Source organism: Drosophila nasuta, chromosome 3, assembly GCF_023558535.2.
Source record: "Drosophila nasuta strain 15112-1781.00 chromosome 3, ASM2355853v1, whole genome shotgun sequence".
Taxonomy (NCBI): Eukaryota; Metazoa; Arthropoda; class Insecta; order Diptera; family Drosophilidae; genus Drosophila; species Drosophila nasuta.
The window spans coordinates 26,496,928-26,514,678 of NC_083457.1; the positions used below are offsets into that span (position 1 = coordinate 26,496,928).

The 17,751-nt window shown below is 36.9% G+C and overlaps 1 protein-coding gene across 23 annotated transcripts in view; it reads right to left on the bottom strand.

Moving 5' to 3' along the window:
• Positions 1-17,751, bottom strand: part of LOC132793008 (transient receptor potential cation channel trpm) — a 60,067-nt gene that overhangs the window by 19,402 nt on the left and 22,914 nt on the right. For 6 of the 23 annotated variants that reach the window (XM_060802578.1, XM_060802577.1, XM_060802583.1 and 3 more), the window contains 11 exons: positions 10,983-11,065; positions 8,676-8,838; positions 8,283-8,423; positions 8,077-8,149; positions 6,574-6,733; positions 6,234-6,370; positions 5,860-6,016; positions 5,008-5,155; positions 3,911-4,097; positions 3,626-3,782; positions 3,303-3,404 (listed from right to left, as the gene is read on the bottom strand). In XM_060802578.1, the coding sequence (XP_060658561.1) occupies positions 3,303-3,404; positions 3,626-3,782; positions 3,911-4,097; positions 5,008-5,155; positions 5,860-6,016; positions 6,234-6,370; positions 6,574-6,733; positions 8,077-8,149; positions 8,283-8,423; positions 8,676-8,838; positions 10,983-11,065 (1,508 nt within the window). Of the gene's footprint in view, positions 1-3,302; positions 3,405-3,625; positions 3,783-3,910; positions 4,098-5,007; positions 5,156-5,859; positions 6,017-6,233; positions 6,371-6,573; positions 6,734-8,076; positions 8,150-8,282; positions 8,424-8,675; positions 8,839-10,982; positions 11,066-12,509; positions 12,929-14,005; positions 14,063-17,279; positions 17,583-17,751 lie in introns of those variants that run through there. The other 17 variants (XM_060802569.1, XM_060802570.1, XM_060802568.1 and 14 more) reach the window with 11 other exon arrangements.

Here is a 17,751-nt window from a genome sequence, read left to right on the forward strand (position 1 = left end):
TGCCAAGGCAAATCAAAAAGTTGAACGCTTTTAATTACGCACAAATTGGCAGCTCTTTAGAGCCAGGTTTCACTGCCTTTTGCCTGTTGCCTGTTGCTGACGACAGCATTGAAAATGTCTAGACAATGGCATCCAACAACAGGCAGCAGTTCCCCAAAAACAAAAAACAGTTGCCCAACAGCAACGATAACAACAACAACAACAAGAAAAACAACAGAATGGGGAATGACAAACAAATACACCAAATAAACAACATCGAAGGTAGTTGTCGGTAAGTAAGGCAGCGAACCGAGAAAAGACCAAAAAAGCAAGAACCGTAATTTAATCTAAACAACAGCAGCTTCGATGCCGATTTTGCAGACAGTGAACAACGTTTAGATGGCCATTTGTCAGATAGCTTGTGCGACCTTTGATTGAAGCTTTTGCACCCACTCGCAGTTCCACAAGGAATATTCACACACACACATACACACAAACGGGCAAAGGACAAAGAGCATTGGAGTAACATTAAATTAAGTAGTTTGTCTAGCTGAATAACATCAATGAGAATATCAAGCCGTAGGCCTCATGCAGACAAAAAAAAAGGGCAAAAGCAGTTAAACGAAAGTGCCAAAAGCAGCAGGCAATTTATTTAGTTAGTTTCGCCAAATTTATTCACATCACTTGTTGCCGTTCTTGTACAATTTACATTGTGTGTAAACTGAAATATTGAGCAGCTTGAAAATTTAATTAAATTTCGTCAATTGATACATGGAACTTTAGACAATTTGCAGCTGCCAAGCGGGAGAACAATATTTAAAGATATCTAAGCTTGGTACAAAGCGGCCGCAAAAGCCGCGGTAACTAAATTAAAGCCGCAACGTTATTCGCTTCGCTGGCCAAAATGATAATGTGGCATAATTACAGACGCCTTTTCTGCTGGCGAGGGTCCTTTTTTTCTGTGTAGAGTCTTTGACTTTTTGAACCGCGTGCTTTTTTCACTTGTTTGCCCAAGACAAGCGCACACAAGAAGAGCAACAACTTGTGCAAACTGATTACATTTTCATATACAAATTTTCCACCACGACAACGACGACAACGACGACGGTGTCGTGTCGAGCGCATCAAATTTAATCCGGCAATAAGTTAAAGGCGGCATGCCACACCAACGCAGAGGCAAGCAGAGGAAAGGAGGGAGGAAAGAGTCAAGTCCATGACATAACCAGGCCACGTTCTCGCCCACGTGCGGCACTCAGACTTTTGGCAACAATTTTTATGGTTGGGCCAAAGTTAAAAACACAGACATAAACTGAAAGCGTTGCAGTGATAAACTAATTTGCACAGTCCCTCCTCCTTTTAAAGGATTGCCACCCACTGTCTGCTTCTGCTGCTGCTGCTGGACTCAGCTGACCTCCCACTGACCATTTGGGGTAATTCTGTTACCGTTACTTTTAATTGCCAAGCGTTTTTATATTGTACTTTACCAAAAGATGATCACCACCACTTTGATGTCGAGTTTGTCGCTCGCTCTGTTTTTGAATGTTTTTCGCTTGGAATTTACGACAGCTCTCAGCTCATTTTGCTAACCTTTCACAAAAATATTTCTGACAACCAAAAAAAAACACACACAAAACTTTTTACTCTTCTAATGTTTCACCTTCTGTTGCTGAGAAGCTAAAGTTTAGTGCCAGCCCATTGTGGTTTAGATGAAGAAGAGCAGCCACAATGAGTGAATGCTGCTGACATTTTATCATAAAATGTGTAGCTGGTTGCGCTTCATAGAATTAGGTAACAAGAAATGGAAATGAGCTCGATTTAATTGTACAAAAATGTAATAGAATCCTTTCATTTCCTACCAAAAAATGCAAGTTTTTAATAATAACATCCTAAACTATAAAAGTGCACATTAAAAGTTAAAGTCTTTAATGCAAATCTTTCTATTTTAAATGTTTTCTTTAATAATCGTTTATACCATAAAAAGAATAACTAAATTCTCAATATTTTAATAAAAACTGTGTGTCTATTAAAAATTTGTTCTTTTATAATCGTTTATACCATAAAAAGTGTCTGCTGAAAATTCAAGTTTTTATTGCTTATTATAATGTTTGTTGCTCTAACAGGAAAGTCTCTCAAAACTTCAAGTTTTAATGCGATTTAACTGCCTAACATCACAAAAGAAAAGTGCATTCTTTGTGTTGTTTATTGCAAATAAGCTAAAACAATTTAATTTGATAATCTTATTTTTGCAATGCAATAAATAAATGTTGAAAATAATGCACACTAACTAGATTGGTTTGCGAGTGAGCAGTGGAATAATATCACTGAGAAAATTTGCTGGCTATTCTAAAAACTATTAAATTTAATTATAATTTGTGCACTGCAGCAAATATAAATATATTAGCAAAGGTTAAATTTGCCGTCTATTATACAAATTTTATTTGATAATCAATTTTGAGCATTTGAACTAAACATAAATAACTTAGTCATTTCAACAATTTACACAAACTAGACTATAATAATAATTATAACTGACTAAATTCCTTGCCTATTCTAAGACAATGGAATTTATGAAAGTTGTTTGTACTGCAGTAAATATAGTTGTTATATCAGATCTTAAAGAGCTTTGTTGTCTATGTATTGTACACATTTCATTTAAAAATCATTTTATTGCTTTGCTTGATAATCTCGATTTTTTTGTATTATAAGATATTGTGCAATTATGGTACACAGGATTTCCATACAGACCTTGACATATTTTAGAATTTTTATTTTATTGATAGAATTTTTTTTATGACACAAATGGCACATTATTATTGTACACATTTAACTTTCAAATCATTTTAGATCTGCTTTACATAAACATAAATACATTTTGTTAATGTCCACAAGCGAGATTAATTATTAAGAGTACAGAGCAAATGCAGTGTATTCAAAAGTTGTAAGTAAATTCGCTGTATTTTTACAAATTGAATTTAATAATCATGCTTAAGCTGCATAAAGTAAATGTAAATAATATAAGTACATATTTGTAATGCACACAAACTAGATAATAAAAGAGCTGAATAAATTCGCAGCACATTCTAAAACTTTTTAATTTAATAATCATACTTTACAGTCATTTCTGACATTTTACATAATATATTTACATTTCTATAATGCCCACGAATTAGATAAGTTATCAGGAGTACCCGCAATTGCAGTGTATTTAAATAGCAGTGAGTAAATTCGCTGTCTGCCCTTTTCGTGGCATACTTTTGAGCGCAGCACGTGTTCGCTACTGCATGTGTGTGGGTGTTTATGTGTGTGGGATGAACTGTACTCACCGATAGGCGCCGCCCATTAGTTTATTGATGACAAGGCCAATGTCGTGCAGGGTGTAAATGTAGCCCTTGGGTATATGCGGACGCACATCGCGCAATATGTAACTGCAATTGGAGGCAAAAAAGGTTGCCGAAAGGAAATAGAAAAACACAAATACACAAACAAACGGACAAACAGACAGACAAAGCCACTCACTCATACACAAATAAATTCAGCACATATATGTAGAGAATATTTGTGTAAAAGTTGGTAGCAGATAAAACGATGCTGAGCTCGTTTTTTACTTTTACTTTTTTTTATCCCCGGTGATGTTTCATTTACTCACCCTAATGTATTGGCTGGACCGTGTTTTGTATTGTAGAGTTCCTCAAGGCGTGGTATTGTTAAAAATTTCTTCATCGAGACACCATTCTCCAAAAGTAATTTGACAAAATCGATTCTATCATGTTCGAGTGCCTGCATCATTGCCTCATCCAGAGCGCCTAAGGGAATGCGCAGCCAAATTACAATAAAAATAATTGAAGAGAGTATTTTGTGCAAAATTATGCGATACTACTGAATGGAAAGCCCAAAGTGAGTTTTGGATTTTCTACAATTTTTTTTTGCCTACCATTTGGCCATTCCTGGCCGTAGACAAATATCTCGCTTCGCGCTATGTCCACACGATTCCATGTCAATGCCAAACTCAATTGCTCCGGTGGACTGAGATGCTGGGACTTGAAGAGCGCCGTTAAGATGGTCTGATCTAGCTCCTGTGCCTCGCCTTCGGGTTTCTCTTGTATGCGGAATACAGTAATCTGCCGGTGAAGCAAAAATAATAATGGGCAAAGGAAAAAACCTTAAGTACCGCTTAATGTGAACTGTGCTCTACGTACGCAAAAATATTGTTTGCTAAAGACCCAAGGGAATACCATTTGAGGAGACGGATGTTGCCCTCGTCTTCGAAAACCAATTAAAATCTTAATAACGATGAAATGCTATTTGGTTGTGTGCCACACCAAATAACGAACGAAATTCGTCAAAATTGTTGACTAGAAATAGCTAAATGTCTGCGCGAGGTGATTTAAAATTCATTACACGTTCAATTTAATTTTGTAGGCTAATTATTTTCTCAGCACTCTCTCGGTCTCTATGTTAACCTTACAATTAACTGAGCGACAGACGACCAATCCACGACCAGTCCTAATTAAATATTTAAATCTGTGCGCGTGAAAGTCTTAAGTGATTGAAAAGTTTACCTCTAATTTCAATTTGAATCTTAAACTCAACTTATAAAGAGTTTCTCCTATGTATGTATGTGTGTGTGTGCGTACTTTATGTGCTTTTAATTGCTGCTACTGCGAGTCCTTGACAGCAATCCCTGGTGTATGCTTTTCAAACATTCTTTGTGTACTCTTGGCATAATTAATGATTTCAATGCAAAACTAATGCTGCTTATTCAATATGTAAACAAGCAGAGTCTTTTGCATAACATTTTAGCTGCTACTCTGCTCTGCTGTGTCATCAACCTTTAGAATTCATTCAAGTGTATTGAGAAATTTAGTGAATTTCGCTGAGCTCAGATTACGGGTTAAGATGTTAGTTGCAAAAAGTGAAAGTAAAATCAATTTCATCACATCTTTTGTTTCCCAAAAATCATAAGCTATTAAAAACCTTTTTACACACTTTTGAATTTGCCAAATAATTAATCAAGAGCCGGATGCTTACCAAATTCTTGTTGCGTGTGCATTGCAAAAGCTCCTGATACAGCTTCTCGGCCTGATCCAGGCCCACTTCGAAAGTCTTCTGTATGGTGCCGATGAGATAGTCTCGCATGGACTCTAATACGGGTTGCTCCTCGCCATCCGATGCATATCTAAAGTCCGGGAGAGACGACAGACACATCAGTTGAGATATTAAAGAGACAGTGGCAGATGTTGCCACAATTATGCTGTCTAATTAAACACATTAAATTAAATAGAGCAGTTCGAAAGGCAAAGGCACAAAATTGTAAGGTAAACAAAACAAAACAAAACACACAAAAAGTTTTTGTTCAAACAAACACACACATTGTCAATGGGTTACACATTGCGTATGCGTAATATTGTGGGATACATTTTGATGTCGTTGTTGTTGTGGCTGTTGTTGTTGCTGGGCTGCTTTCTGACTGAATTTAAATAATTTGCTAAATGTCGTGTACTTAATGAACTCGACGCTGTCGACGCATTTGACTGCCTGAAGCTTTGAGCCTCAGTCTCAGTCGCAGGTTCAGTCAAGAGCAGCAGGAACAGCACCACTAATAACAATATCAAGGAACAACAACGAGCAACGGCAGCACCGCAAATTAAATAAGGAAAGGACATGGCAAAGGAGACAGACGTGCGTTGTGCGTGCGTTCTGATGAAACAGAACACGTTCCTAATTAAATTTTATACAAACTGCGGTCGCTCATTAATTAAGTTGATAAGTCAAGCAAATTGTCTACTACTTCTCATAGGCTGCGCAGCCTGGCCTTCATTCAATGCATTTGAGGCCGGAAACTGTGGAAATCATGGGGCCAAACAAAACGTTTAAACTTACTTGTGCACAAAGGCCAGGAGGTCAGCCGCACGACCAGAGCCATCGCAAACAACAACTGGCACTGGCGGAGAGTCCGTTACGTACTCGAGGACAGCACGTATCGTGTTCGTACCGCCCTCAATCACCAGACAGACGACCGGCGTACTGGAATGTGTAACTGCAAAGAGAAGAGAGCAAAGCGAATAAGTACTTAGGCATAAATAAATTATGTTAAACGTGCAATAAAAGGTGAAAGTCAATTAGGACTAAACTGTCTGGTCCAATCAAAATGCTAACAATGCGTCGTACAACAACGATAATAATAAAAATAAAACCAACACAAAAACATTATGTTTTGTGAATACAAATACGGCATCTTTAAGCCATCAACTTACACGGATGTAGCTTTAAATTGGATATGAATTTCTCCAGTTTGCGTCGCAAAATCAATTCGGCACCATATTTTGCTTGGGTTCCATTGTCGACTAGCAGAAAATACGCATGTCGATTGTTGAGCACAGCCAATTTCGATCTGAAAACATACAATACGTATAATATATAAATCAAATCAAGCAAGCAATTGCAACACATCAAGTGACAGCCATAAATATTTGATGTGAGTTCACTTTGCATGGCAAGTGCAACAGGTGCGCTTCGTCCTCCAATGTTAACTTCATCAAATATGCATTAAAAACTTCTTTTGATTGCGGTTTCACTTTGCCACCACACACTTGCCTCGGTGAACTAATACTGTGGCAGGGCACCTCACGATTGTGGCCCAGAAGCTCATGATTGCGCTCCACAATGCCCCAGGGCGCAATACCGATGCTGACCACACGTCCGGTGCGTTGTTGTCCCTCCAGGAGCAGCGCATCGCCGACTTGTTTGGTGACGCCTAAAAACCAAAAAAGACAACAGCCAAAAAAATACAATTCAGTGCCAGCAACAATGACCGAAATAAATAAGTTTTGTTCTGTTTTTTATACCCGCTACACATTGAGTAGAAGAGTGTTATAACTTTGTGGCCAATTCTGAATGGCAAGAATAATTTTAAAGCTAGAGCTTACAAGAATAACTACAGATTTTATGGCTCCTAATAAATTTATATGACCAAAAACGGAAACTGAATTCGAGCTAAAAATGCTTAGATTGATAATCTTGAATGTTTTCTATTCTATAGTATATTGTAAATGTGTTAGTATATCTATATACTATATAAAGTTTTTGACATATTTTAGTATATTTTTGGTTCAATTTATTGGTATATTTTATATGACTAATGCTGAATTCACATCTTAATTGCTTTGGCTGATAATCTCGAATATTTTGTATTCTAGAAGTTATTTTAAATGTTGTGGTATAGTTATATATCAAATATAGCTTGTGGTATATTTTAGAATTTTATCGGTATATTAGTTATATATATTTTAATGATATTCCAGTAGTACATCGATATACCAAAAATATATATTTTATAATAGTACCCTTTAGTTTGGTATAATTTAATACCGCACTGTTTTGTAGCGGGTATCTCACAGTTGAGCACGCTCTTCCATGTTTTTGGTGTTTTTTTTTAAGCCCAAGTACCTTGACATTCACTTTCATTTAAGTTTAGTTTTTTTGCTTGCCTATACAAGAGGGCAAGTGAATGTCTGGGAGTCTGGGAGCGTGTCTAAAATGTAATAACAGACGAAGCACAAAAGAGAAACGACAAAAAAAAGGACAATATTCTTGAAGAAAACGAAGCCATGGCACAGCAGTCTTTTTTCATACCCTCACAGCATTGTTCTAAGGCTCAAATATTTATAAGGATTTTTGCTTTAATTACATAGACTAAACCACAATTAAACATAAGCTAGTTTGACAAATTAAATATACTTTAATGATTGTTTAAAGATTGCAGAGTGGCCAAGAGATGTCCTTTTGTTAGGGTATTTAAATATGTTAGTGCTCCCATACACATACACACAGAAAGTGGAAAAAAGGAAGGAAAGGAAAGAAGCAAATAACTGTGCAATCACTTGGCTGCGCGATTTCCGCTTGGGATTTTTATTTATTTAATTTTCAACTGAGTGCCCCACTTGCGTATTTGCGGGCACTGCGTTTCATTATATTTGCTTACTTTTATGAAACTTATTTAACTTTGGCACTTGTTTTTTTTTCCCCTCTTGTATTTCTGGTTAATGCTGAGCCATAAAACTTGTAGTGTCTGTCATAAAACTTAAATGAAAAACTCACCCGTATTGGTACCGCCGGTGAATATCCAAGCGCCTGTCGTTTTCGCTGCCTTCAAAAGTCCTTTGCGTATCTCCTGCAAAAGCGAAGAAATCATTTTCAGATCCAAAAGTCAAAGCCATTCAATTAGCGTGTGAAATACGACACTTGGTATAAAAAACTTTCCCCTCAAAAAAAAAATACTTCTTCGACTTCTTCAGTTCGCTCACCTTTTTCAGCTTTGCCTGCAAATCAAAGTTGGCTTTGCCTCCCTGCACGGTGATCAAAAGTTTTGGCAATTCCAGATTCCATTCCTTTGTGAATAGCTGTACCAGCAGCTCCGGTCTTGTATCGAATGACAGACGCACATACTAAACTCGCAAAAAATATATACGCACAGAGAGATAGAGTGTAAGTATTTTGGGGCATCTTAGTCAAAGTCAAAGTTATTGCCGACTAGAAGAAGTCAAACTCAAGAGATACCAACTCAGAGAGAGTCAGAGAGAGGCACTAAAACAAATTTACTTTAAATGTGGCACGTGGTCAGGGCACGTGGCACGTGGCAAGTGACCTTTCCTCTAAGTAACCAGTGGGAAGCTCGCATTTGTAACTAATGAACTCACCTGCGCTTTTGTTGGATGTGCGCCACCTTGAAACTCAATGGTGCCATAAGCATCTGTGGGCTGTGGACGCGTGTGCTTCGTGGGCAGCCACAAATCACCTGGCGAACCACTCTCGATGCCTGCAATCGTCTGATGTGTGATCTGTGCCTGGCCGCAGCAACATCTGTGTTGATAAATATAAAAAAACAAAAAAAAAGGAAACACACATTCGCATTTAGACTATTCAATTATACGTTATCTGGCGTGTAATTAAATAAACGCACAGTTTGCTGCTTAATTCAATAAATATCAATAAAAAATAATTGAATAAAGCTACTGCAAATTAAAGCATTAAATGTAGAGATATACATATATTTGTTGGCAAATTAGTTGACTATTTTTGGGTTTGAGGTGTTGATTTATGGTCAATATACATACGTTCGTATACGGTATAAATGACACTTGACTAACTGCCAGCGATATGTGTAAGTAAACACGCACACACTCTCACGCACACGCACACGCCTACACCTACACACACGCTCATCAATGTCCAGGCAAATCTCACGTGTCGAATAAACTGTTATTTATTTATGCATGTGCGTCTCTTTTGTGCTGCTCGTTGTTGTGCAAGAGACTTTATTCCACTCTGTCTCTCTCTCTCTCTATCTCTCTTGCCATTTCAGTTGTTGATTTTGTAGAAGCCTGTCACAATTCCAGGTGTGTGTGTGTGTGTGTGTGTTGTGCGTGTGCTTGTCGCTGTCAAGGGGCTTGTCTGTATTTCTCTTCTGACAGAATTTTCATGCCAGCGTTTGCTCAAGCGTTTTTCCTCTACAAATGGCAATAAATTTCAAATAATACACAACTCACACACTTTGTTTTCCAAAATATATGTTCTGCATAAATATTTAATAAAACAAAATTCGATGCCTCATAAAAGCAGTCATTTAACCGGAAACACTTTGTCTAGATCATCGGTGGTTATGTTAAATATGGCTAAAGGCACATCTATTAAACAGATTAAAATATCAACATATTGACAACTCAAAAAAACATTTTTCACTTTGGCTGGATTAATTATTTATACTTTAAAATGTTTGTGCAAACTATAGAGATTTACTATATCTACTTGTACGTTAAATAAACAACTACAAATGTTTTTACATAATGTTTACTCCTCCAACTGAGATAGCTGAATTAAAATGTAACTAATGAGCAACAGCTTATCAAAACAAAGCAAGTCAAGTCTCTGCCAGACAAAACCTTAACCCTCTGCCACATCAAATATGCCCTCTTACATTCGCTATTGTTTGGTGGCACATGCAACACGTGCCTATCACGCCACTGAGGCGAGACTAAGCCATGAATAATGTCGAGCACACTCGGCGAGTGTTTGTAAATAAAGTAATTTATTTTGTCAGCAGCAAACACAGACAAAAGGCAGAGGCCAACAACAGGATGGTTATGGAGCATGGCGTTAATGGATTTGGCCAGTCAACAATTGGCAACAAGGCGAGAACTGCTGTTGAGTGGCATGTATCAAAATAGTTGCACAGTTATGTAGGTCTCATTGGTTGCATGCAACCCAGGCAACAGCTGGTTGACATTATTTGATGCTAGTGCGGGGGTGTGGGTTAAAACTCTGAAACAACTGCTAACCGAAATCAAATATTTGAGTAGCAAAAAGCCTGATAAGAACGTCAGCAGAGAGTTGAGAGTCGAAAGTCATAAAGCCGTCATAAAGCCGTGTGCGCCTGTATGCGTTATATACGTAACTGAAAACTTTCACCCAAATAAGCCAAGTTAAGTTAAGGCAACTTATACACTGAGGGGCGGAGGCAAAAGCGAAGACGAAGACGTTTCTTGTTAGACAGGCTGCCAAGTTTATAACGCATTTATCTCAATTGGTAAGCGAGGCGGCGTCGTGACAACGCCAGCGGGGTGATGCCGACCGCCTGTCCGCCTGCCCGTCTGTCTGCCTGCCTGCCACAATAATAAACAATAAAATGCCAACGCCAAAAATGAAACTAAATACACAACGCGCTGCTCCTCTTTCTCTACGAAAAACTAGGGCAAATAGATGTGCCGCCTCACTGCATCAGGCGTTGAGTTCGTTTTTTTTGTATTTTTTTTTTTCATTCTTCACTTGTTTGATACGCAAAAAACTGGGTCAAAAGTTTGATCCAGGCTGCAGCTGCTGTGATGCTGTGATGCTGTTGTGGGGCTAACCTAGCAAAGCCATCGGTTTTACGGGGTGGCCACATCAGATGCACTTCACTGGCTTAATTAGTAAATTAATGCAATTGGATTTGGCAGGATGGCACTTACTTTGTATCGTCCTTTGGGCATGGGATGAATTTGATGCACTCGCGTTTCTGAAAATTGGTCTCGATCCAACTTCGGGGCTGATGCTTTTTTTGTTTTTGGTTTTTTTTTTGGACAACACAAAATAAACGTTAAGAAATGGTAGAAATAAATCGATTAGTTTTCAGTTTAAGACAAATGAAATCGAAAAGCTAATTACATTTTATGTACATAAAACATTTTGAATGTTAAATCGCGTTTTTCTTTTTTTTTGCCATTAAAGACCTTTATCATTATTTTTTATCATACATAGTATGTATATATATATTTAAAGTACAGCTAGAGTGGAAAATACTCAAGGAACCGAAATAATATCATCTACAAAATAGTATAGAAAAACATTATAGTCGCAGTTTATGAGTGAATTCATGTGTGCCACTGCATTGTTGTTGCTATTATTGCTATTGTAGGTTTAAAGAGTGCTACAGAAAATAATTATATATTGCCAAGGGAAAAAAATATACATGAAAACGATCAATTTATAAACTTATTTAGATAGTATTTTAAGCAGCAATATTTTTTTTCTGTTCTACAAAATAAATAATACTAGATACTATTTTAAACAACAGTATTTTTTTTGTGTTAAACAAAGTAAAAAGTACTGAATATTTTAATTGGAAGTATTTTCTTTTCTTTTTCTACACAACAAACACTCATGGATATTATATTAATCATTAGCATTTTTTACTGGTTTAAAAATAAATACTACTGGGTAATCAGCAGTATTTTTTAATGTTACACGTTATAAATAGTACTGAGTAGTATTTTAATTAGCAGTATATTTTAACGATAAACAAAATCAATATTACTAGATAATACTTTAATCAGCAGAATTTTGTTGTTCTCTAAAAAAAATACTACCGAATAATATATTAATAAATTCTTTTTTTCGCACCACTACAAATAACATAAATACCTATTTCGTATATTAAACAAAATTACACAATTTATATAATAATTGAACCTCCACAAATAAAATGTTTCTTTTGTAGCTTACACATTTATTTCATAAAGCAGAAACTTATTTAAAGTTGAACAAAGAAATCGGTATTTACCATTTACAACCAATTGAATAACCATGGATACATGCTTAAGGCTTTGGTATAAAAAATATGGCAACATCAAATCGAAACTTTACGTATAATCAACTTTAACTAAGTATTATCGCAGTTACAAACACCAAGCAAAGCCATGCAAAATACTTCCCAAGTATAACAAAAATAAAACAAAATGAAGCCAGAGAAAAAACGATACGAAACGAAACGAAACTTGCGCAATAAGTAAGTATGTTAAGGGAAAAACTATTCTCTCGCAAAACTCAATCTAAGCCCGATTTGAGGGCTCTCAAAGTTGGTAGAAAATGCAACAGTTTGCCATGGCAAAACAATTGAGGAGCACACAAGAGCCAACTGTGATTTCCTCCTCCTCCATCTGCATCTGCCTGTCCCACTTCTGATTCTAAATAAACACTCAGAGTATAGTTTCGAGTACCTCTGTTGCTGGTGGCTCGCAGTTGGCATGCGCCTTCAGCAAATCACGCACATTGAGTATTAAAACTTTCGATAGCGTCGACGATACCGAGGAACGTTTGCGCATCCGTTGCCGCTTTCGAATACCACGCGGGGTGCTGGGCAGATCCTCGGCTCCATCGGTGGCGGTGGCTATGGAATTTTCCAGGGATAACGAGCCTGGAGTGTTGCTATAGCGACGCACTGTCGAGAAATCTTTCGAGACGCGGCGCAGATATTTTTGTGCCACAACTGGTGAATCGATAACCATTATGCGAGTTGTTTCCAACAAAGTTTTTGGGATGCAATTAATTAGCAGTTGCATTTAATTGCAACATCTCTACAGGCATCTAGTGAAGTACTACTAATGCAACCGGCTGGCAAATCTCAACTGACACGCATCGGATGCTGGTTAGATGCGGTTAACCGGCCAGATTTGCCTCTTGTTATTCAAAGCGTATATTTAGGGGAGAGACAGAGAGAGACACAAAGTGAGAGCAAGCGATAAGATTAGATATGCCAAGCTCGTTACACAGCTAAAAATAGTCGAGCGACAAGTGTGAACCGGTTGAAGGTAAAGGTCTGTTCGTCAACACCTCAATAACACCTTCCTTTCGCCCTCGACTTTTTGCACTGTGTACGACGACAGTTTTGCTGCGGTGCACTCGAGTGCAACAAATCAATTTAGCTTGTGTCCGGATCTCGTCGAGTCCTTTAGGAGGTCATTTAATGCCATTTGCGAAAGGCGAAAGCAGTTTCAAATTTAAATTTCAACCAACTTGGCAAACAACTCAACTGCTCAGCTGCTCAAAACTGTGAATGCATTCTCATTAATGATTCTCTGAATGCACATGGGCATTTGATTACATGCCACTTGACTGCCTACGTTTGTGCTCAACATAATTGATAGCACAATGCACAAATGACAATCAATGCTATAGCATTTCATTAGTTTAATTACTGCAAAATAATACTGCAACTATCATCTAATCAAATTTTGGCATTTTGCTAATCAAAAAACATGTAATTCAATTCAAGTAAGATTCAAGTTAAGAAAATATTCTATTTCAAACTTGTGCTTAAATATTAAATTGCAACCTTTGCTCTTTGCCAAAATATTTACATAACCAGAATTTCAATCAGAGAAACATGCTGAGAAAGTAATTATTCAATGCAAAAGTGAACAACAGCACAACACAACACAACAAAATTACAAATTGCATTTGGATTTTTGGTTTTTTGCACAAATATACAATATACAATATACACAAATTTACGAAAGCATTACTCAAAAACCTTAAGCGAAATGAAATGGAATTCATTTCTGATTGATATTATATGCGATACAAATAAACAAATGTGTGTTAATGGCTAAACAAAAGAACAAAATAACAACAAGAGTAACGAACAACATAAAACAATTAATTAATTGCGCATATTTGCAAAATTATAGTTTGAAGTTGGACGTTGATAGCTTACCCTGGGCACAGTTATATTTATCAGACCCCAACAGATTTTTTTCAGTCCCCATGGTATCTTTTTTTTTTGTATTTTTTAACGTTTTTACGTGTGTGTTTGACATTATTCATAATTTTGTTTGGTTTTAAATACAAAAGTTTTGCGTGTGTGTACACATATACATATTAATTTTAATTTTGTATATATATTTTTGAATGTAACACGCATGTTTATCATAATGTAATTGTTGTTGAATCGCGTGTATTTCAAAATCAGTTTTGTGCATTAACGCAGAGTAGTTTTGTAATTGAATTCAGCGAAAACACACAAAAAAGTGCATCAGTTGTTTTCACACAATTTTAATGTTCGTTTTGTGAGTGTGGTTTTTTTTTGGTGGCGTAAAGTGTAAAAAAAAATACATATGGAAAAAAATATAATGTAATAAAAAAATTAATGCATAAAGAAGTTGTAATAAGTGTGTTATTATGTCATCAAAATTAACAACCAATTTTCGTGTAGGGAAAGTAAAGTGTAGTGAATATATAGAGCATATATATGTATATATAGTTGAGTAGAAGAGGCGATGTTTTATTGTGTGTTCAGAGGAGATTTTTGGTGTTTGTTTGTGTTGTGTGCAAAGCAAATGTTTGTAAATAGAAGAAAAATATTATTGTTGTAAAATTAGTTGGGAGCGTTTCACATACTACTATGTTCTATTAGTATCGCATTATATGTTTGTATTATTATGATCAGGGGCAACTTTTAACTGATGCATTTCGTTGAGACGGACTTACTACCAGACCACTTTGCAGCTGTAACCGTAACTGTAGCTGTAGCTATATATTTTATGATTGATTGATTTAATAAAAATAAATATGGATATATATTTGTAGAACACTTTTGGGTAAAAGGTAATAATTGTCTGAAAATTTAAAGAGTAAAATTTAATAAATTGCTGTTAGCCATGGCTAAGCCTAAAAGTATGCACTACAAAATGTTAGTTGCCTTTGGAAGCAACGCAACTGTAAAAACAAAAGTAGCTCTCGAACATGCAAAACCACAAACTCCCACACAGACACACACACACACAAATATTTGTCATGTGTGCTGTGGTGTGGTGTGGTGTGATGTCGTGATGTCCTTGTTGATCAAATCTAAAATTGTGTGGGAGTGCCATGGCATACACACATACATAGACAGACACTGAGCCCCGCCCCCTCTTAAGCCACTCAGGCAGTCAACAAGTTCACATTTCATTGCCACAGATGAAATGTGACTGTGGTTTTGTCTGAGTGCAGTCGCACAAAAAAAAATACAAATAAAAATAAAAACTGTTGCACTGCAACATTCACTCGTTGACCAGGTGAGTGCTCTCTCTCTCTGTCAGAAAAAGACTTTTAGTCACCACAAAGTTGGGCATTTAGGTAACCGCAAGGCAAGCACATCGTTGCGGTCATATCACAGTTTCACCGCAAACAAACTAACCACACAAGCACTGGCAAAACGTAATTCAATATTTGGAATTTCATTAAATGTTTAATAAGTTTGTCTGCACACAAAATGTTGATCTAATATTGATGTAATTGATGGTTGCCCCGTTCATTCGCTTCACTGCTTCGACCCTGCTTTTATGCTACAAAACATTAAATGTAATTAAATTTGAAATTAAACTAATATACCCCACACGCATAGGGAATCGAGTGTGTCCACTTTACGGCACTGTCAAAAAGCCTCCTCATACATGAAGTATTATTACCTTAAAGCTCCCCGATGACATGCCCATTAAACTAAAAGCATTGACATGCTGAAAACGAATGTGAGTTCAGCTGGAAATATTATGCACTTGAATGAAATCGAAAGTGATATAATGGATATATCAACATATTGCTTGTTATTAAATCTAACCGAACGGACAGTTGATTAACGCTTTATTTGTCGAATTATGAAATGCATATTGCTGGAATTATTCGAATGTTCGCTGCAATTCACGAATTTTTGCGGAAATTGCCAAAAACCCAATTAGCAATTTTATGCCAATGTGCACAATGCATCCAAATAGTAAAACGGAAACAATTTTCATGAACATTTGCACTGCGAATGCAATTGGGACTCGTTGAATCCTCATATGATTATTATACACACACACACAGGCGTGTTTGTTCATTTGAATATGGCTACCAATTAAATTGTCAGTTCCACCTGCCTTGTCAATGAATATTAATTTTATTGCGGGGGATGGACATCAACAAATTTGTTTATGGAGAACAACCGCAAAAGAAATAACCTGGAACCCCAATTAAATCTATGCCGCAAAACAAATAAATCCAAAAGTTTTTTTTAGTAATTTGAAATAAAGTTGACGCTAGATCAAATATTTTTAATTACACTTTGGAAATTAGCTGCAACGTCTGCCCTTTTTTCGTGCTTGGCGCAACAAAAACTTTAATCCACAATGCAGCTTCAATTTGTTGGCTGCTTGGCAACGCAGCGCAGGATAAAGTTGAATCCTTGCCACGCCTTGCCACACACACACACCCACACCCGTAAGTTTTGCTTGCATTTTATTGAACTGAACGAAGAGTGCAGCTTGGCAGAAAGGCAAACACAAAATTGCATTTAATATCTGCATCAAAGCGATCCTGTTCGAGAATAATGTAAACCAACTTTTTGCCCACAGGCCCTTGACAAACAGAGCGACTTTTGCAACAGCATCGGCAGCAGCAGCAAGCACAACAATAAGTTGCAGCTGCAGCTACAGCTGTTGTTGTTGTTGTTCTTGTTACAGCAGCAGCTGTTTGTTACCTTTTTACCTTAGAGCTGTTGGCAGTTGGCAGTTTACCTGTTGTCGACGGGGCCATCGCAGTAAATCGCCAAAGTGGAAAATTGATATAGAAGCTGGCGTGTCTGATGAAGTGCTGCATCTATTTTATTGATGCATTGATTGCACTCGCTTTTTTCTTTTTGTTTTTTTCGTGAACAGCCTTAAAGCGATTCGCTTCATAAACACATTTTCCAATAACAAACTGTAATCAATGAGCACAAGAGCGAGAGCAACCACTCACCATCTCTCGCTCTCCCTCTCTTTGTTTAGAACAGCAAGTGAGTATGAACGTGAGCGAGAGAGAGAGGGAGTCGAAAATAAATAGCTGCTGATTAATAACAATAGCGAACGAGCAACAACAAGACGAATGCACTTCAATTCAACTCAAATGGAACTCGCTTCAACTTAATACAAACAAGCCAATTAAAACACATTAATTACCAATTAAGATGGTATTTTAAGGGTTTTACTTACAAACACCCAATTGGTCTCAAAGTACATGGTCAAGCTGCAGTTGTTGTCGCCTCTGTTCTTGTTGTTGTCGTTGTGGTTGTAACATCTGCAGTCAACGGCCAATTAGCAGCAGTCAAACAAACCAAATATATTACACTTTTCTAATACACTTGACGTAAACATAAAATGATCAAGTAACGAAAAAACAAAACAACCGATTTTTTGCAGAGCATAAACAACAACAAAAAATAATGTAAATGACGCGCGCGTTCTACCAAGAAAGAAGAAAAGAACACACAACTCTCACATGGCGGCGTCAAAGTCGCGTTGTACACTGAGTACGAGTAAAGTTTTTTTCCAAAGCGCTCAAACTGTGTCAATTAAAAGCGCAAATAATCACACGAGTACACACACACATACAAACATACACACACACATCGTACATATAAAATCGAATGTCAAGCAATCAGACGAATGACAAGAGACAACAACG